Source organism: Heterodontus francisci, chromosome 20 (genome assembly GCF_036365525.1).
Source record: "Heterodontus francisci isolate sHetFra1 chromosome 20, sHetFra1.hap1, whole genome shotgun sequence".
Taxonomy (NCBI): Eukaryota; Metazoa; Chordata; class Chondrichthyes; order Heterodontiformes; family Heterodontidae; genus Heterodontus; species Heterodontus francisci.
Window position 1 is genome coordinate 67,595,212 of NC_090390.1, and position 14,401 is coordinate 67,609,612.

The 14,401-nt window shown below is 52.4% G+C and overlaps 2 protein-coding genes across 3 annotated transcripts in view; both read right to left on the bottom strand.

Annotated features, from left to right (window-relative positions):
- Positions 1–1,903, bottom strand: part of shtn1 (shootin 1) — a 143,703-nt gene extending 141,800 nt beyond the window's left edge. For both annotated transcript variants that reach the window (XR_010977067.1, XM_068052978.1), the window contains exon 1: positions 1,791–1,903. Coding sequence is in view for 1 of the 2 variants with exons in the window: in XM_068052978.1 (XP_067909079.1) it covers positions 1,791–1,848 (58 nt within the window). In the remaining variant the exon portion in view is untranslated. The remainder of the gene's footprint in view (positions 1–1,790) is intronic.
- Positions 1,904–5,138: 3,235 nt separating this feature from the next.
- atp6v1ba (ATPase, H+ transporting, lysosomal, V1 subunit B, member a) overlaps positions 5,139–14,401 on the bottom strand; it is a 100,920-nt gene continuing 91,657 nt past the window's right edge. Inside the window, exons 13-14 of the mRNA XM_068052979.1 lie at positions 6,718–6,847; positions 5,139–6,488 (exon numbers count right to left, since the gene is read on the bottom strand). Of these exons, the coding sequence (XP_067909080.1) occupies positions 6,346–6,488; positions 6,718–6,847 (273 nt within the window). The 3' untranslated portion in view covers positions 5,139–6,345. The remainder of the gene's footprint in view (positions 6,489–6,717; positions 6,848–14,401) is intronic.

Genomic DNA, 14,401 nt, shown 5'->3' on the forward strand with positions numbered 1-14,401 from the left:
AGTGGCCTCTTTCTGTGCCATAAACTTTCTATGATTCTATGACTATATTCCCCCCACCCCCGGTCTTTACCCAACATTTTTCCAAACATATATACCTTTATTCTACTATTCTCTCTGTCCCCAAGTTTCTGACTTTACATCTTCAGTCTGGGGAGTAAATGCAAAACACTGCGGATGGTGGAAATCTGCAATAAAAACAGAAAGTGCTGGAAATACTCAGGTCTGGCAGCATCTGTGGAGAGAGAAGCAGAGTTAACATATCAGGTATCTCCAGAACTTTATGTTTTTATTTCAGTCTCAGGAGGTTTGACAACTCTCCCCAATCTGGTTGTAATCTGTCTGGGACGTTCAGTAGTTTTCGAAGTAAGTCTGGGTTGTTGACTTGGTTTCTCGTTTCTACGAGTTGTAGTATTTCGTTCAGTTTGGGTTTGTTCTTCTTCATCTGGATCTTGCAGATGGATGCTGCTTTTGAGGAATAGGAATGATATTCCTCTGATTCCTTTGTATGTTCCCTTCAGTCGTTCGTATAACATACGATTGCTAATAGTTCTCATGTTTATGGATTACTGTACCTTCCTGTTCCAGGTTACATATCCAAACTTTTTGAACATTGTTTAATTTGGGTAAGCTTCTCACTCGAAATCTTATAATTCTGGGTTTGTTTCCTTCTGTAGTAGGCATTTTCTCTCTTTCGAACTTTCTTGTAGTCTTAAGTCATCAATCCAGGAATTAATTGTTGAGGCAATACTGGAAGCTGTGTTCTTAGCTTCCTTCCCATTAGTAATTCAGCTGGAGAGGACAAAGCAGCCCACTTGATTGTTTGTAGATGTGGTGCCATTCACTCCCTCCACCACCGATGCACAGTGGCAGCAGTGTGTACCATCTACAAGATGCATTGCAGTAACACACCAAGGCTCCTTAGACAGCACCTTCCAAACCCACAACCTCTACCACCTAGATGGACAAGGGCAGCAGATGCATGGGAACACCACCACCTGGAAGTTCCCCTCCACACCACACACCATCCTGACTTAGAACTAAAGGGTCACTGACCCGAAACGTTAACTCTGCTTCTCTTTCCACAGATGCTGCCAGACCTGCTGAGTGACTCCAGCATTTCTTGTTTTTGTTTCTGACTTAGAACTATATCGCCGTTTCTTCACTGACACTGGGTCAAAATCCTGGAACTCCCTTCCAAACAGCACCTGTGGTTTAAGAAAGCAGCTCACTACCACCTTCTCACGGGCAATTAGGGATGGGCAACAAATGCTGGCCTAGCCAGCGACGCTCACATCGCAGGAATGAATTTTAAAAATCCTAGCTCCACTACAAATGCGATTATAATGTTGCATACCCTCGTGAAGCTGAGGCCGACAATGTGTATTACTCAAAAACTATTGAAACAAGTACTCAAACATATTGTTCATAAGTTTATATGAAGATGCCCAAATAAAATAATTGCATTAAAGGCGGAATTATTTCACATATGCACTCAACTGCTCCCATATCGTATAGCTCAGTGTCAAATGCTATCTTTGACTACAAAATCACACAATTTAACAGACACTTATTAACTGACGGAGACTGCAAGTTCAGTTTTTCCCCCCTGTTGAAGCTGCCTTGTTTGAAAGTAAGTGGGGGAACTGAATTTTTCACCCAGTTGCCAAATATTTAAAATCGCTTCAGTGCGGGTAACTTTTGCAGTTGCTTTCCTGCAGTGAATAAAACCGCTTGCAGATCCTAAGGGGTGAGGTGGCAATAATATAACAATCTTTAACACATGCACAAACCTTGTTTCGACAAGTCGTTCAGGGTTTTGATGTGTTTTTCTTCCTCAGTCGTGGCCATTTTCGCTCGGGATGGTGTCGAGTCGAGTGTACCGGATTTCACCTGTGACCAGGAAGTCGGCAGGTTGCCCTACCGATCCCACACTGGCATCGCTCCAGGTGCACCTAACTGCTGATTTCGCTTATTTGAGGTAACTTCTGAAAACAAAGCCGCAAGCAATAGGGAACAAAGTATTGTTTTATCAAAAGGAACTAGGTAGCTCAAGGTGGTAGTTATGGTTGTAAAAAATAGTACGTTCAATGCTCACAATTGTGCTTCTGTTTTAAAAGTAAAGGTAGGTCCTAAGGAAGTCCAGCCGTTCACTTTTTCTTACTTCCTTAGCTTGTGAATGCCTTTAAAGGGAGAAGAGTGTAATCACGATATTGCTAGTCATATCTCCAATATTATCTGGTTGTGAACTCCGAGAGGGGAAAGCATGTGACCTTTCAGTTATCAAATTCCACATCTGATCAGAAAATATGCTAATTTAAAATTTGCTGTTAACTCGGGTTCAAAAGGCGATCTTTTGAAGGGTGTTCCCACCTCCAAACTGGAACACGCCGATACACATATATAATAAAAATATGTTTAAAAGATAAAAGGTGTAAGAGATAATGGGGCTGGTATGGCCTACGTGAAGCTCCAAACGCAGGAAAGTCAGTCCTAATTGTGTTCATTTTTTGTTTGTTGGAATAAATTTGGGAAATGCTACTTCAAAATGAATGCTGTTGGTATGAGCAACTTCAGATGTATGCAGATCAGTGGAAACGTGGGTTTAATATGTGGCCTCTAACACGCATTGGTACCTATCTCTACAACTCACAAAGGCAAAAGCTTGCGCACCCTTGAAATTAAATATACATGTTCAACATTAAATAAAGCTTTGTGACATGTATGGTCTGAGATCAGTGGCAGCATTGTTGGTAGCCTGTTTACACTGCCCAGAATTGTGCATGCATGAGGTCCTGATTCTGGATTTCCATTACAATTATTTTTAAATATGTTTTAAGAACATTATTTATGTAAAATGCACATAAAGGGGGCCTGAGCAATGAAGGCCCCCTCGACAAAATAAAAGGGGCCTAGGGTATAAAGGTCACCTTACAAAAAAAAATTAAGGGGTAAAAGTGTTTCACACTGTTTCGGGGTGCGGGAGGGGTGTTAACTCAAGTCCTCAACCTAAGAATAAATCGCTGGAAGAAAAAGATTTCCAGAGATTTGACATTGTACTTGCAGGCAACAAAATGAATCTTATTCAGAATTTGTTACACATGTATTTGTTATAAATGCTCATACATATCCAAGACCTGGACTGAAATCAATCACAACATGGCGTTTACCTGTTACTTGCCAGTTTGCGATTGATAGCTTAAAAAATAGATCAATTTGATTTCTGCTTTCACATTGATTTTGAAAGAGGACTAACAAATTAAAAGCAGTTTGTCCACAAATACCAAAATGCAACTGATGTGTAGTAGGGCAAATTTAATTTAGTTAGAACTCCTTATTTGTTGCCTCTATTCGTTACAGGTCATTCTTAGATGAACTTGGTGTGCCATGTTTCTATTGATTCCTGCTCCACCTCAAGAAGTAGTGCCCTACCAAAGAATGTGTCATGGACTGTGAAATCTCAGGTCCATGAAATCAGCCATTTTGCAAACTTGGCACATTTTACTGATTGGTAGATGAGGGAGGGCTTCCAGTAACGTTTTGAGAATAGCAGTCTCAAGCATTGGCAGACAAGTGAGAATGCCAGAATGAGCATATCAAAAATGGCCACATTGTGCAGCACATCGAAAGAATGAATTTGGAAGGCAAATTCTGCGTGCAGATAGTGGAATACTGTTTTACACAAGTTCAATGTTTCATTGGATCACATGTGGCAGGCATTGCAGCAGAGAGCATCCAACACTGGACTGCTGGAAAACAAACATGCAAAAAACAGCAATGATGTCATTTCTTTAAGAAGTTGACAGAGCTCAGAAAATCATGTTAGTTGCAATGGAACTTGTGGGTGCTTCTGCAAGCACCTACATACCAGTAGAAAAACTTGATCACCTAAAAGCTGTGTACATTCATTCAACGTAATGTACAAAATGGTTGCTTGCCAAATGCAAATAAACTACAACAGGACTAGCTATTGAAGGTTTTTGCTACACAATGCGAGGTGAACTCTGGAATGCAGAATGTGTCTAAATCCAGACAGGTGTTTACACCGCAGGGAAATTAAGAAAGAGGCTGTTGCAGGTTGCTCCATGCTTACATTTGATCACGGACTTCAGTGAGTTTAAAGAATGTAACCTGTATACAGTCAACTTTTTACAATAGTTTTTGAGTATATAATAAATGCATTTGAAACTAGAAACCTGTGTCTTTTTTTGTTTTAATAGATTTTCATGGTTTTGAGACAGTGAAATTTACGATTTAAATATGTGAAATTGTGAAATTGACAATTCTTAAAATGCTGTGACCATGAACTTCGTAAAATTTGACCGTGAATTTGGTAGGGCCCGATCAATAATTAAGCATAGAATGAAAATCAGAATCTAGCTGAAACTTTGCGAGTACACAAATAAGCTCAAAGTACACAATACTGCATCTTTAAATCAATGTAGACAACATTCAGCTATTATGTGATATGGAAACATTACATTCACTATTTGTAAAGACAGGGCTAAATTGTGGCGAGTCGAAGAGACTTAGTAGTTGGCAGGAAAAAAGAGAGAGGCGCAAGGGGAGAGCCAACTGTGCAACAGCCCCAACAAACAAATTTCTCTGCAGCACCTGTGGAAGAGCCTGTCACTCCAGAATTGGCCTTTATAGCCACTCCAGGCGCTGCTTCACAAACCACTGACCACCTCCAGGCGCGTATCCATTGTCTCTCGAGATAAGGAGGCCCAAAAGAAACATTCACTATTATTTAGAAGTGAGAACATAATTCATGTATTCAAATCAAAGCTACTGATAAAAACAAAAAGCTAATTCAGAATTCCTCAGACACTCCAATTAATTTTGGCATGACACTAAAATGTAATCATCAGCAGCATAGAAATAAAGTCTAAAGACTCAGGCATGCAGATTACATGTAAATTTACAACATTTAAAGTACCAGTACAACTGTAGAATATCATGACCAATAGTGCGAAGCAAAATTAGATCCTGCTTGGTGCTCCAAAACAGAATATCACATTGCACTAAAGTATCAGTCCTGTTGTACAATAGTCAATCTTTTCACAGTATGTTTTATATTGTATCCACTGTAAAAAGTTTAACATTTTCTGATGAGATCATAAACATTTAGAAGTCCAACCTTTCCTTTTTGTAACTTTATTTAATGTTAATTTAAGTTGCACAAATATATGAAACAGAACACCAGTGAACACACATTGTCCTCTACAATCCAATTTCCAAAACCGAAGTTTACATGGAAATAATTGGTAATTTTGATACTTTTACAGGAGGAGGTTCAATGAGGAAAAGTTGTTTTGAAAAGAACATTTAGTCAGAAGGAATGTAAACTTGGTGGAATATTTTCTTGTATAATGCACACAGATCAAATGCTATACATTATTTGGAACAATATTCAGGTTATCTGATCTTACCACACAGGAAAAAAATTAGACTAAAATGTTGATTAAAGTCCATTATCCTTACAGTTTTCTACTTTTAATTTTTAACAGTGGAATGCATCTCCGTACCATATATTTTGGCCTATTTAAATAGTCAAGTTAATCACCAAGTTAAATTTAAATGATTTGCAATAAAGCAATTTTTCACCACGATTATAGCTATAAACACAGAAGTTAAAACAATCCAATTTCTGAAGATCAGAACATAGGAAGCAAATTCAGGACATAGTTAAAACAGATCTATTTACTTGTATTAATTCACGTTTCCATAATTGACCAAGAAAAGTCTTTATACAGTGCCTTATCATGTCATCAAAATATCTCCCACACAGTTAATTATTTTTGAAATACATGCAAATACACTAAGCACAGGTGATTTCTTTCTATCTTTTTGGTAGCAAGTTGTACTGGAATAAAATTTGACATTTTCTAATTTTGAAAATCCTAATTCCCTAATTAAGATAAATTTGGCTTCGTTAGCCAATGCAAATTGTTACATCAAATCCTTCAATATTCAGTTTTTCTTTTACCTTTGAGATGAGAATGATTGTCTTTTTGCTCAACTTATCTGATTGATCTCATCTCAGTGGAAACTGACAATAAATCCAACTAGGGTTTATTCACACACTGGGAAAGAGAACGTAAACAAATAGATTTCAATTGGTGTAAACACATTTCTGCAAGTTTCAGCATGCTCAGATAAAGATTTTTGTTTCAAATAGTTGGATTTTGTGGACTCCAATACTTTGATTTGTGTATCTCTACATCTTTACATATATCCATGTTTTTGTATTGTAAACAATTGCTGGAGTGTGTAAAGTATAGAAAGCTTCAGTACTAAATACGTTATAAGGTTTTCAAACAATCTTCCAGTCTTGGATTTGGAACTTCACTGATGCTTAGCAGAATCTCTTGGGTAAAACTCTGCCAGTGTATTTTGAGGAATACGTTTCAACATCTCCTTGGGGAATATTCGGAGCAACTGCCAGCCAATATCCAAGGTTTCAAATACGGTCCTGTTATCGTATGAACCTAAGTGAAACAGAAGATATGTTTTCCCCTTATCTGGACTGTGATTTATGTGGTTTTCAAAATAAGAAACTTTATATTACAACATATACAAGCACCAAGCATTAAACATTTAAAACGTCACTTAAATCAAAACAAATAAAATGTTCTTGCAATCTCTTTTTTGTTAATAAATATGTACTATTCTAAAGCTAAATGAAATATTTCCGTGTCAGTTTATATCTGCACATACCTTGTGCAATGAAGTTCTTCTCAAATTTCTGCAGAAATTCTAAATATAACAGGTCATCAGGTGTGAGAGCTTCCTCACCAACCACAGCCTTCATGGCTTGGACATCTTTGCCAATGGCATAGCAGGCATACTGTGGGGACAGAACATTTCACAACCTATTCAATAATGCTCAAATGAAATTGATTAAGATATAAAAATAAACACATTATTAGAACATTCAAATCTAGATGGAGAATGCTTCAACTTAGCCTAGTTCTACATCATTTAGTTTTATTTAAACTTCAATGCCTTGAAGCACTTCATATGCAAATATTCAGAAGGCCATTTTAAACACTTGGTATACTTTATGCTTGTTGTGGTGATATCAGTCCCAGAGAGCTAGTTTATTCATGGAACAGTACAAGTGAGAAGTACTGCGTCAGGCTACATCAGGGTTGTCCAGCATACGGCTCGCAGGGTAGGATCCGGCAGCCAAAGTTTTCCATCCGGCCCGCGGATGTATTTCAGAGATGAAAAGTTTTCCATTGTCGTCTTCCTCCAGATCAGTGTTTTAAAAAACATCGTGCTATCAGTTTGAGATTTTCCGGCGAACTTTAAAAAAGTCAGAACCTGCCAAAAATCCCCGAATCTGTCCGAAGTTGAAACCAACCTGTCAGCTCAAATTGATCAACCACTAAGCTGCTGTGCTGAATACTCCCAATCCCTGCAACTGTCGGGGTGGGGGGGGGGCAGATAGAGGGAGACACAAGGGGGGGGGCAGAGAGAGAGAGAGAAAGGGAGGGGAGGGGGGGAGGCCCAGAGAGCGAGAGGGGGAGGGAGCCAGAGGGGGAGGGGGGCGGCCTGAGAGAGAGTGGGTGAGGTTGGTGGGGGGCATGCAAGAGAGAACGGGGTGGGGGTGGGGGCAACAACACCACAGAGGGGGGGGCGGCAACAACACCAGAGAGAAAGGGGGGGGTGGATACACCACCAGAGGGGGGGGGGGGGGGGGTTGGGGGAGAGAAACAACACCACAGAGAGGGGGGGAACGGGGTGGGGGGGGGGGAGAACAACACCACAGAGAGGGGGGGGGGTGGGAGGGAGAACAACGCCACAGGGGGGGGGAGAACAACGCCACAGAGAAGGGGGGGGGGGGGGGAGAACAACGCCACAGAGAAGGGGGGGGGGGGGGGGGAGAACAACGCCACAGAGAAGGGGGGGGGGGAGAAGAACAACGCCACAGAGAAGGGGGGGGGGGGGGGGAAGAACAACGCCACAGAGAAGGGGGTGGGGGGGGGGGGAGAACAACGCCACAGAGAGGGGGGGGGGGGGGGGGGGGAGAACAACGCCACAGAGAGGGGGGGGGGGGGGGGGGGGGGGGAGAACAACGCCACAGAGAGGGGGGGTGGGAGAACAACGCCACAGAGAGGGGGGGTGGGAGAACAACGCCACAGAGAGGGGGGGGGGGGGGGGGACAACGCCACAGAGAGGGGGGGGGGGGGGGGGAACAACGCCACAGAGAGGGGGGGGGGGGGGGGGGGGAGAACAACGCCACAGAGAGGGGGGGGGGGGGGGGGGGAGAACAACGCCACAGAGAGGGGGGGGGGGGGGGGGGGGAGAACAACGCCACAGAGGGGGGGGGTGGGGGAACAACGCCACAGAGAGGGGGGGTGGGGGAACAACGCCACAGAGAGGGGGGGTGGGGGAACAACGCCACAGAGAGGGGGGGTGGGGGAACAACGCCACAGAGAGGGGGGGTGGGGGAACAACGCCACAGAGAGGGGGGGTGGGGGAACAACGCCACAGAGAGGGGGGGTGGGGGAACAACGCCACAGAGAGGGGGGGTGGGGGAACAACGCCACAGAGAGGGGGGGTGGGGGAACAACGCCACAGAGAGGGGGGGTGGGGGAACAACGCCACAGAGAGGGGGGGTGGGGGAACAGCGCCACAGAGAGGGGGGGTGGGGGAACAGCGCCACAGAGAGGGGGGGTGGGGGAACAGCGCCACAGAGAGGGGGGGTGGGGGAACAGCGCCACAGAGAGGGGGGGTGGGGGAACAGCGCCACAGAGAGGGGGGGTGGGGGAACAGCGCCACAGAGAGGGGGGGTGGGGGAACAGCGCCACAGAGAGGGGGGGTGGGGGAACAGCGCCACAGAGAGGGGGGGTGGGGGAACAGCGCCACAGAGAGGGGGGGTGGGGGAACAGCGCCACAGAGAGGGGGGGTGGGGGAACAGCGCCACAGAGAGGGGGGGTGGGGGAACAGCGCCACAGAGAGGGGGGGTGGGGGAACAACGCCACAGAGAGGGGGGGTGGGGGAACAACGCCACAGAGAGGGGGGGTGGGGGAACAACGCCACAGAGAGGGGGGGTGGGGGAACAACGCCACAGAGAGGGGGGGTGGGGGAACAACGCCACAGAGAGGGGGGGTGGGGGAACAACGCCACAGAGAGGGGGGGTGGGGGAACAACGCCACAGAGAGGGGGGGTGGGGGAACAACGCCACAGAGAGGGGGGGTGGGGGAACAACGCCACAGAGAGGGGGGGTGGGGGAACAACGCCACAGAGAGGGGGGGTGGGGGAACAACGCCACAGAGAGGGGGGGTGGGGGAACAACGCCACAGAGAGGGGGGGTGGGGGAACAACGCCACAGAGAGGGGGGGTGGGGGAACAACGCCACAGAGAGGGGGGGTGGGGGAACAACGCCACAGAGAGGGGGGGTGGGGGAACAACGCCACAGAGAGGGGGGGTGGGGGAACAACGCCACAGAGAGGGGGGGTGGGGGAACAACGCCACAGAGAGGGGGGGTGGGGGAACAACGCCACAGAGAGGGGGGGTGGGGGAACAACGCCACAGAGAGGGGGGGTGGGGGAACAACGCCACAGAGAGGGGGGGTGGGGGAACAACGCCACAGAGAGGGGGGGTGGGGGAACAACGCCACAGAGAGGGGGGGTGGGGGAACAACGCCACAGAGAGGGGGGGTGGGGGAACAACGCCACAGAGAGGGGGGGTGGGGGAACAACGCCACAGAGAGGGGGGGTGGGGGAACAACGCCACAGAGAGGGGGGGTGGGGGAACAACGCCACAGAGAGGGGGGGTGGGGGAACAACGCCACAGAGAGGGGGGGTGGGGGAACAACGCCACAGAGAGGGGGGGTGGGGGAACAACGCCACAGAGAGGGGGGGTGGGGGAACAACGCCACAGAGAGGGGGGGTGGGGGAACAACGCCACAGAGAGGGGGGGTGGGGGAACAACGCCACAGAGAGGGGGGGTGGGGGAACAACGCCACAGAGAGGGGGGGTGGGGGAACAACGCCACAGAGAGGGGGGGTGGGGGAACAACGCCACAGAGAGGGGGGGTGGGGGAACAACGCCACAGAGAGGGGGGGTGGGGGAACAACGCCACAGAGAGGGGGGGTGGGGGAACAACGCCACAGAGAGGGGGGGTGGGGGAACAACGCCACAGAGAGGGGGGGTGGGGGAACAACGCCACAGAGAGGGGGGGTGGGGGAACAACGCCACAGAGAGGGGGGGTGGGGGAACAACGCCACAGAGAGGGGGGGTGGGGGAACAACGCCACAGAGAGGGGGGGTGGGGGAACAACGCCACAGAGAGGGGGGGTGGGGGAACAACGCCACAGAGAGGGGGGGTGGGGGAACAACGCCACAGAGAGGGGGGGTGGGGGAACAACGCCACAGAGAGGGGGGGTGGGGGAACAACGCCACAGAGAGGGGGGGTGGGGGAACAACGCCACAGAGAGGGGGGGTGGGGGAACAACGCCACAGAGAGGGGGGGTGGGGGAACAACGCCACAGAGAGGGGGGGTGGGGGAACAACGCCACAGAGAGGGGGGGTGGGGGAACAACGCCACAGAGAGGGGGGGTGGGGGAACAACGCCACAGAGAGGGGGGGTGGGGGAACAACGCCACAGAGAGGGGGGGTGGGGGAACAACGCCACAGAGAGGGGGGGTGGGGGAACAACGCCACAGAGAGGGGGGGTGGGGGAACAACGCCACAGAGAGGGGGGGTGGGGGAACAACGCCACAGAGAGGGGGGGTGGGGGAACAACGCCACAGAGAGGGGGGGTGGGGGAACAACGCCACAGAGAGGGGGGGTGGGGGAACAACGCCACAGAGAGGGGGGGTGGGGGAACAACGCCACAGAGAGGGGGGGTGGGGGAACAACGCCACAGAGAGGGGGGGTGGGGGAACAACGCCACAGAGAGGGGGGGTGGGGGAACAACGCCACAGAGAGGGGGGGTGGGGGAACAACGCCACAGAGAGGGGGGGTGGGGGAACAACGCCACAGAGAGGGGGGGTGGGGGAACAACGCCACAGAGAGGGGGGGTGGGGGAACAACGCCACAGAGAGGGGGGGTGGGGGAACAACGCCACAGAGAGGGGGGGTGGGGGAACAACGCCACAGAGAGGGGGGGGTGGGGGAACAACGCCACAGAGAGGGGGGGGTGGGGGAACAACACCACAGAGAGGGGGGGTGGGGGAACAACACCACAGAGAGGGGGGGTGGGGGAACAACACCACAGAGAGGGGGGGTGGGGGAACAACACCACAGAGAGGGGGGGTGGGGGAACAACACCACAGAGAGGGGGGGTGGGGGAACAACACCACAGAGAGGGGGGGTGGGGGAACAACACCACAGAGAGGGGGGGTGGGGGAACAACACCACAGAGAGGGGGGGTGGGGGAACAACACCACAGAGAGGGGGGGTGGGGGAACAACACCACAGAGAGGGGGGGTGGGGGAACAACACCACAGAGAGGGGGGGTGGGGGAACAACACCACAGAGAGGGGGGGTGGGGGAACAACACCACAGAGAGGGGGGGTGGGGGAACAACACCACAGAGAGGGGGGGTGGGGGAACAACACCACAGAGAGGGGGGGTGGGGGAACAACACCACAGAGAGGGGGGGTGGGGGAACAACACCACAGAGAGGGGGGGTGGGGGAACAACACCACAGAGAGGGGGGGTGGGGGAACAACACCACAGAGAGGGGGGGTGGGGGAACAACACCACAGAGAGGGGGGGTGGGGGAACAACACCACAGAGAGGGGGGGTGGGGGAACAACACCACAGAGAGGGGGGGTGGGGGAACAACACCACAGAGAGGGGGGGTGGGGGAACAACACCACAGAGAGGGGGGGTGGGGGAACAACACCACAGAGAGGGGGGGTGGGGGAACAACACCACAGAGAGGGGGGGTGGGGGAACAACACCACAGAGAGGGGGGGTGGGGGAACAACACCACAGAGAGGGGGGGTGGGGGAACAACACCACAGAGAGGGGGGGTGGGGGAACAACACCACAGAGAGGGGGGGTGGGGGAACAACACCACAGAGAGGGGGGGTGGGGGAACAACACCACAGAGAGGGGGGGTGGGGGAACAACACCACAGAGAGGGGGGGTGGGGGAACAACACCACAGAGAGGGGGGGTGGGGGAACAACACCACAGAGAGGGGGGGTGGGGGAACAACACCACAGAGAGGGGGGGTGGGGGAACAACACCACAGAGAGGGGGGGTGGGGGAACAACACCACAGAGAGGGGGGGTGGGGGAACAACACCACAGAGAGGGGGGGTGGGGGAACAACACCACAGAGAGGGGGGGTGGGGGAACAACACCACAGAGAGGGGGGGTGGGGGAACAACACCACAGAGAGGGGGGGTGGGGGAACAACACCACAGAGAGGGGGGGTGGGGGAACAACACCACAGAGAGGGGGGGTGGGGGAACAACACCACAGAGAGGGGGGGTGGGGGAACAACACCACAGAGAGGGGGGGTGGGGGAACAACACCACAGAGAGGGGGGGTGGGGGAACAACACCACAGAGAGGGGGGGTGGGGGAACAACACCACAGAGAGGGGGGGTGGGGGAACAACACCACAGAGAGGGGGGGTGGGGGAACAACACCACAGAGAGGGGGGGTGGGGGAACAACACCACAGAGAGGGGGGGTGGGGGAACAACACCACAGAGAGGGGGGGTGGGGGAACAACACCACAGAGAGGGGGGTGGGGGAACAACACCACAGAGAGGGGGGGTGGGGGAACAACACCACAGAGAGGGGGGGTGGGGGAACAACACCACAGAGAGGGGGGGTGGGGGAACAACACCACAGAGAGGGGGGGTGGGGGAACAACACCACAGAGAGGGGGGGTGGGGGAACAACACCACAGAGAGGGGGGGTGGGGGAACAACACCACAGAGAGGGGGGGTGGGGGAACAACACCACAGAGAGGGGGGGTGGGGGAACAACACCACAGAGAGGGGGGGTGGGGGAACAACACCACAGAGAGGGGGGGTGGGGGAACAACACCACAGAGAGGGGGGGTGGGGGAACAACACCACAGAGAGGGGGGGTGGGGGAACAACACCACAGAGAGGGGGGGTGGGGGAACAACACCACAGAGAGGGGGGGTGGGGGAACAACACCACAGAGAGGGGGGGTGGGGGAACAACACCACAGAGAGGGGGGGTGGGGGAACAACACCACAGAGAGGGGGGGTGGGGGAACAACACCACAGAGAGGGGGGGTGGGGGAACAACACCACAGAGAGGGGGGGTGGGGGAACAACACCACAGAGAGGGGGGGTGGGGGAACAACACCACAGAGAGGGGGGGTGGGGGAACAACACCACAGAGAGGGGGGGTGGGGGAACAACACCACAGAGAGGGGGGGTGGGGGAACAACACCACAGAGAGGGGGGGTGGGGGAACAACACCACAGAGAGGGGGGGTGGGGGAACAACACCACAGAGAGGGGGGGTGGGGGAACAACACCACAGAGAGGGGGGGTGGGGGAACAACACCACAGAGAGGGGGGGTGGGGGAACAACACCACAGAGAGGGGGGGTGGGGGAACAACACCACAGAGAGGGGGGGTGGGGGAACAACACCACAGAGAGGGGGGGTGGGGGAACAACACCACAGAGAGGGGGGGTGGGGGAACAACACCACAGAGAGGGGGGGTGGGGGAACAACACCACAGAGAGGGGGGGTGGGGGAACAACACCACAGAGAGGGGGGGTGGGGGAACAACACCACAGAGAGGGGGGGTGGGGGAACAACACCACAGAGAGGGGGGGTGGGGGAACAACACCACAGAGAGGGGGGGTGGGGGAACAACACCACAGAGAGGGGGGGTGGGGGAACAACACCACAGAGAGGGGGGGTGGGGGAACAACACCACAGAGAGGGGGGGTGGGGGAACAACACCACAGAGAGGGGGGGTGGGGGAACAACACCACAGAGAGGGGGGGTGGGGGAACAACACCACAGAGAGGGGGGGTGGGGGAACAACACCACAGAGAGGGGGGGTGGGGGAACAACACCACAGAGAGGGGGGGTGGGGGAACAACACCACAGAGAGGGGGGGTGGGGGAACAACACCACAGAGAGGGGGGGTGGGGGAACAACACCACAGAGAGGGGGGGTGGGGGAACAACACCACAGAGAGGGGGGGTGGGGGAACAACACCACAGAGAGGGGGGGTGGGGGAACAACACCACAGAGAGGGGGGGTGGGGGAACAACACCACAGAGAGGGGGGGTGGGGGAACAACACCACAGAGAGGGGGGGTGGGGGAACAACACCACAGAGAGGGGGGGTGGGGGAACAACACCACAGAGAGGGGGGGTGGGGGAACAACACCACAGAGAGGGGGGGTGGGGGAACAACACCACAGAGAGGGGGGGTGGG